Raw genomic sequence first — 6736 nt, forward strand, 5'->3', positions numbered from 1 at the left:
AAAAGAGACCAGTCTACTAATTTACTATTAAACAAAATAGAATGAGATTTTAAAACCGTCTTATTAAACAAGATAAAATAAACTTAATAAGATAAGATAAAGTAGACTTTTAAAAAGACGAAATAGACTTTTTTTTTCTTACTACTCCTAAAAATTATAGTTGTCAACCCCATTCTATATTTCTTTACAGAGAGATCTTTGTACTTATTTTACATTTCCCCAAAAAATATTTCGCACCATTCCTATTTTCCTCTAAAAATATTTTCACGAATATCTACGTCTCCAATTATTTAGGTAGCATTTGTTTTGAGATATTGAGATAGAGATTGAAAAACTGAAACTCAATATCGTGTTTGTTAGTTCAGTGACTGGTACTAAAATTTTTATCTTTATCTCTAAAATTTCAGTATTTCAATACTTCCAAAAAATAGGGACACAGAAGACTAAAATTTTTAGAGATGAAGACTAAAACTTTAATAACATTTTATATTTAAAATACTTTCATTTCAATTAATTAATTTCAATTTTACTCTTTATGCAAATCAAATTAAAATTTCATTCTTGTTTCAATTCCTATCTCCCATTTTGCACTAAACAGAATACTGAAATTTATTTCAATCCCTGTCTCTTTAGTCTCCGTCTTTCAGTCTTAGTCTTGCCATCTCTATCTCTCTACCAAACACTATCTTAGAAACACCACCTAGAGACATCAGGAAGCACACAGCAAAAATAAAATAAATGTATAGAAGACGAAAAAAGACCATATCTAAGTTAAAAGATTAAGGAATTAAGGTTGCATTTAATTCTAAAAACAGAAGAAAATAAGATATTAAAAATAAATCATAAAAAATAAGAATATAAAAAATAATATTTTTATATTTTATTTGATAATAAATTAAAAAAATATAATAATAAAAATATAATTATAAAAAATTAATAAGAATAATGAAAGAAAAATAAAAAATAAATTGTGTCCTTTGTTAGTGTTTCTGTGTCTTTCTTGTCAGGATGGACACAAAATACAATAATTCAATGTCTCTGAATACATTATCTCTGTTTATGTCTTCTCTCTCAAATACAATTTTATATTTTTGTGTCCCTGTTTCAATATCCTATTTCTTTAAATAAAACACGGCTTAAATTTAAAAGATCGATATAAATAATTTTAAATTTTGAAGACCAAAATAGGTAATCCCATGAATATCAAGTCCAAAATAGGGATTTAGTCCATGAAAGTAGTTGAGAGTGCACAACTTTGTCCTGGAAGCTGGTAAGTGCTAACATCTTCCATTCCAATGGCAGAGAAGCTCACTATCCCTCTGATCTCATCTTAAATTAATCAAGTAGATAATTTATATCTTACTTAAACAAGTATAAAAGTTCAAAAAAATTTTAGGCGTCTCAAAAATTTTCCCTAGGTAGGGACAAGAACTAAATGATAAGTACATTTGGGCCAAGCCCACTTATGTAAGGTCAGAATGGGCCACTAACTAGTGCATTAGATATGGCCTCATTAAAAGTAACTCAGAAACGGAGCCCTAAAAGAAACGCAGCAAAAACAAAAAAGCAACGTCATGATCTTTGTTGGTGGCGAAGTAGAATTGAATCGACAGGGATACCACAATCGAATGTTCCGTTTGTGATCGAAACTCTGTTTTCCGATCACTGCCTCAAATCCAAATTTGTAAGTCACGTCTTTCGCTCTGATTTCTAATTCGCACGCATCATCGCATCAAAATGCTTCATGATGATTCTTTTGGCCAGTAGCGGTTTTTGTTAAGGAGATTTTTAAGATGTTCAATCCATCTGAATTGCGATCTAGGTTTTTTTTTTGTTTGTTTTAATTTTTTTTTGAAGGGGTTTTTGTTCTTTTCGATTTATCTTAGGAATCATATTTTCGGTTGTGGTCATCAGTGTTTTTGCTTCCTTCATTACAAGTATAATAACCCGGAAGTGATTTGCCATTGTCATTGAAAATCACGCCTTTAATTATGTCTGTTTCTGTAATCCGTGTGTGGATAATTAGTAGCTGGCACCTTTCTAGTTAGAGATTTATCTTTTTGGATAAATGTAATTATTGAGAAGAAAATAGGTGGAAATTTTCATGAAAAAAGGACAAGAACAAAATCTAGCTAGAAGGGGGAAAAAATGAAGCATAGCTTTCCAGTCTCTCAATATGAGACAGAATTTTCCATGAAAACACTGTGTGCTTTACATTAAACTATCATATAATGCTATTCCAAAAGTTGCTTGTCTAAAAAGCTATCATATTTTAGTGGTGGAGAATCTGTTTGAATCATGTTGATTTATCATTTATGGTTGGATTTCTTGTGGTCTGACTATGATTTGTTTCACAATATTGGCAGGTTTTAATTGTAGCTTTCTGTTTAGTCAAGTGGTGAAATTTTAATTTAGGTTTCAACTCCATAAAGCCATGAGTTTTGTATTCCGGGGAACAAGAGCTGACATAGAAAATGGATTTCCAGGATTTATGCCTGAGCGACGTGCATTGGTATGTAACTTCTATACCAATTATCTGCATATGGATGTCAGTGAAGCTGACTCTTGTGATGATTTATTGCGTCTTTGTTTTTTGAATAAAGGGCTGTCTCATTTTTTATAAAACATTAACTGAAACCAAATATTAATTCCATTGTTTCTTCAGCGTGTTCATCCAGCACGTCCTAGTAATTCCAATTCACTCACTTTCCTCGTCACAGGTACTAAACTTCCGTCATATTATGCGGATGTTTTTCTTTTTTCCCTTTAATTATCTGTATACTGTGTCCTCATTATCCTATTCTGATCATATTGCCTACATTATTCAGTTCTCTTGTTGTTCATGATACTTAACTCGCACCAGATGTCACCAAATTTTCTGGTATGATCTTCTAGAATCTAGATGAGAAATGCAAATGTTTTCCATGTAAACTCTGATTTTAAATGATTAAAGTGATTTATGCCGTCTTCTATTAATTTCTGTCTGCAGCTCTGGTTGGTGCTTGGTGTTTTCTTAATGGCTACAATGTTGAGGATGTATGCAACATGTCAACAGCTTCAAGCACAGGCTCAAGCTCATGCAGCAGCAGCTAGTGGGCTTTTAGGCCACACTGAGCTGCGGTTGCATATGCCGCCATCAATTGCCCTTGCCACCAGAGGACGCCTACAAGGCCTCAGACTTCAACTTGCACTTCTTGATCGGGAGTTTGATGAGCTAGGTCGTGAAATTTTATTCATTTTACCACTTAGCTGTTTAGAACCTTTTGAATCTAATTCTGCAGAACTTTATCAAGGTGTATATTTCACATGTACTAGAGTTATGTAGAATGTTTTATTCATGTAATTTTTTTTACTTTGTACAGATTATGAAACACTAAGGGCTCTTGATTCTGATAATGTTCCTACTGCACCTTCCATGACCGAGGAAGAGATAAATGCACTTCCTGTACACAAATACAAGGTTTCTGGTCCACAAAAGTAAGTAACGGTCAGATTAAATTCTATCTCTAAGAGTAATTCTAATTAGATGTGAACCCCAGTTGTGATAACATTATTATTTATTGCATTCTTCAAAACTGCACCAATTGTTTTCAATAAAAAATTCTTCTAATCTTTATATTTTTATTATTCACCAATTTAAAGGAGCCTGTGACATGATTTTGCAAGATTCTATATACGCTTCTTAGAAATTATAAATTTATAATTCTGGTTTCTTGACAAGAAGCTGCATTTGCTTACAGCAGTGGCACTGGTTCCTCAATGCAACAGGGGTCTTCTTCCACTCCTGCGGAGGTAGCAACTACACCTTTGGTTATTTTGTTTTATTTTGGCTAATTGGCTTAAACAAGTGACATATATTTGCATCCCTTGACAATTCCACTTTTTTCTAGGAGTGTTCATACTTAATATTAGTGCTTGCCTTTCCTGTGCTTTGACTATATTGCATTACCATTATGAACACATGTCAATATCCTCACATTTGTCATTATTGACAACTTTATTTGCCAATTTCTTTAGATAGGTAGTATTTCGTGTATATAAAGTTATTAGGGAATGAAAATCCACTGCCTATATTGTGTATCAGTCTATATGATGCAATATGTTTTGTTCTCTTGTTTGATATATGTTTTTATATTTTTTATGGGGAGCTGATAACAAAAGCTTCTGATCACATGCTTTTCTAGCAAATCTCTATGGTCTGAGCTTAGTGTAGAGTGACAGATTGAAATAACTTATTGCTTCATTTGATTTGTGGCAGAAGAAGCAAGACAATTCAAATGTAGCTGGAAGCATGAAAGCCTCTGATGATGAGCTGACTTGCAGTGTATGTTTGGAGCAAGTTAACATTGGGGATGTACTTCGTAGCTTGCCCTGCTTGCATCAGGTTTATACAATCATCCCATATCTTTAATTTTTATTTGCATAGAAATTTTTTGTTTTCAATTGTATGTGCTTGAGTATCCAAGAGACAGAGAAAATGAGCAATCGGTCAAGGAGAGAAAATTCTGATCAACTGAAGCTGATACTTCAAAAATCTTGTTAAGAGTAAAGACTTAGTATGACAGGTTGCATTATTTAGAAGTGGAAGCTCACTCATCAATTCTATATTACAACCTGAGCTACTTCCTAACTCCAAAGTAGCTACTATACTAGACTAGGTGTATGGTACAGCTGGTGTAGAATGGATACTTAACTAACTATAACAGAATACAACTGCTACTTTGGCCTTCTGATCCTATGTTGCAGGCATAATAATGCTGAATAGTATGAGTTCCAAGACCCTGAGTCTATAAACCAAACAACAGCCTTGAGTCTGCTTTAATTTAGTTAACTCCAACCGGTCACCTTGACCTTTATAAGTTGCTAGAATAGGCTTTACATGTGGCCAACAATTATAATTGAGATTGAAAGTATATCTGATCTTACTGATAGTTGAAATTGGATATCTTGAATTATGTTGCTGGCATGACCCTTCTTGTTATATTGCTTTGAGTTTTTTCAATTTGAGCTGGGCCATTTAGATTGAGACATGGATACAATTGGATTGGCACTATATTTATATTGCTGGCATCTGGACATGTTTCTTGCCTTATTTAGATTTGATGTCCAATTTGTCTTGAGAGTTATTTTACTATGAAGAAAAATTATTTATGCAAAATTTCATTGAAGTTTATAATCTTTATATATATCTGAGGCAATCTGACTGATGCAAAGCTTGTGTTTTTGAAGTTTCATGCGAATTGCATTGATCCCTGGCTGCGACAACAAGGAACATGCCCCGTCTGCAAATTCAGAGCAGGATCTGGGTGGAATGAAAGTGGAGCTAATGATATTGCAGATATGGTTTGATGTCCTACTCTATTTTTTTTTGTGAATGAGGTTCTGATTGTTTTAAACAGCTGTAACTAACGTGAATGCATCAAAACAAGTGGCTTTATGACTAGTAGTTTTGTAATTACAATAGTAGGGATTTGAGGGTTAGCATGTAACAACTATAGAATATGAATCTTATGCTTGCCACTGAAATTACCAAGTTTCTTGGCCTGCTTTTGTACAGCCTATTTTTTACAGTTATTATTTTCTTCACCTTCCTGGGATCACTTTTTACGGTTGTTCGGTTAGAAAATTGAAATATACTGATATGGGACACAAATATGCTTAGGCTATGGCCTATGGAGACTTGTTTTATCTTGTGTCTCTAAAAAGTGAAGACAATTATGACAATATATATACCGTAATATCATGCCATACTGTTGACATCAGCAAGGTTTTCAGCCGCTGATGACTCTCTTTATCTTGTGAGAGTTTTCTTATATAAATAAATAAATCTCAGTTTGATGTTTCTCTTAAGCAAACACATAAGTAGGGATGAAAATGAATAGATTAGGGTAGGGTAGGATAGAGTTTAAGTATTTCTAACTTTACAAACTTATTTTTATTTAAACAGAACGTTCAGTACTTTCATATTTTATAATAGACTAAAGTATCGTTTTTGTCCCCAATGTTTAGGTCCCCAATGTTTAGGGTAAATTTTATTTGTGTCCTTAACGTTTAAATCGTTTTATTTGTATCTCTAATGTTTGTAAAAGTGATTCAATGTTATCCTGCCGTTAATTACACATCATGAATGCTTTAGTTTGAGTTTTAAAAATCTTTTTGAAAAATAGCTCATCAAAAGTTGAAACTAATTTCTACAACATTTACATAATTCACTTTTCTAGGGATATAATTGAATCTAAACACAAATAGTGGGTATAATATTAAAATTGAACACATCTAAGTGAGACTTAATTGAAAATGAATACATACAAGTAAGAATAATTTAAAAATATAATCCGATTTGTTAGTATAATTGATAGTAGGATAACATTGAATCATTTTTATAAATATTAGGGATACAAATATGACGATTTAAACGTTAAGAACACAAATAAGACTTACTCTAAACGTTGGGGACAAAAACGATATTTTACTCTTTATAATATCAAACACTATTTATGTATGATTAGTAAATTGAATTACAGTTGTGTGATGCTAAATATTTGTGCAAAAAAAATAGAAATTTGTTTAAATTTTAACTCGCTCATCTTATGCATATTTGTTTTATGAACTTTTACATAATATATATTTTTTATTAATTTTTTTAATAATATAAGTGTTCATACCCTGACACAATGATAAAGGCCCAGGTCCAAATAGAAAAGCCTAATTCGAAGGATTAAGCCTAGCTAGCACC

The 6736-nt window shown here is 32.3% G+C and overlaps 1 protein-coding gene across 4 annotated transcripts; it reads left to right on the top strand.

Moving 5' to 3' along the window:
• The first annotated feature begins 1544 nt into the window (after window positions 1-1544).
• Window positions 1545-5586, top strand: LOC107457842 (E3 ubiquitin-protein ligase SDIR1). 4 transcript variants are annotated; one of them, XM_016076013.3, is made up of 9 exons: window positions 1545-1684; window positions 2367-2512; window positions 2666-2720; window positions 2829-2881; window positions 2990-3218; window positions 3363-3477; window positions 3741-3792; window positions 4259-4384; window positions 5230-5586. In XM_016076013.3, the coding sequence occupies exons 2-9, from the start codon at window positions 2435-2437 to the stop codon at window positions 5347-5349; spliced, it is 828 nt and encodes a 275-aa protein (XP_015931499.1). In that variant the 5' UTR covers window positions 1545-1684; window positions 2367-2434; the 3' UTR covers window positions 5350-5586. The 4 variants fall into 4 exon arrangements, with proteins under 4 accessions (XP_015931499.1, XP_020983123.1, XP_015931500.1 ...); XM_021127464.2 differs by having other exon boundaries at window positions 4262-4384; XM_016076014.3 differs by having other exon boundaries at window positions 3744-3792.
• Window positions 5587-6736: the final 1150 nt, after the last annotated feature.

The sequence above is a fragment of the Arachis duranensis genome, chromosome 7 (genome assembly GCF_000817695.3).
Source record: "Arachis duranensis cultivar V14167 chromosome 7, aradu.V14167.gnm2.J7QH, whole genome shotgun sequence".
NCBI lineage: Eukaryota > Viridiplantae > Streptophyta > Magnoliopsida > Fabales > Fabaceae > Arachis > Arachis duranensis.

Coding starts and splice junctions, on each gene's coding strand:
- LOC107457842 (XM_016076013.3), top strand. CDS start 2,435: ATGAGTTTTGTATTCCGGGGAACAAGAGCTGACATAGAAAATGGATTT. Junction 2,721..2,828: donor ACTCACTTTCCTCGTCACAG/GTACTAAACTTC, acceptor TACATTATTCAG/TTCTCTTGTTGTTCATGATA. Junction 3,219..3,362: donor TCGGGAGTTTGATGAGCTAG/GTCGTGAAATTT, acceptor TACTTTGTACAG/ATTATGAAACACTAAGGGCT.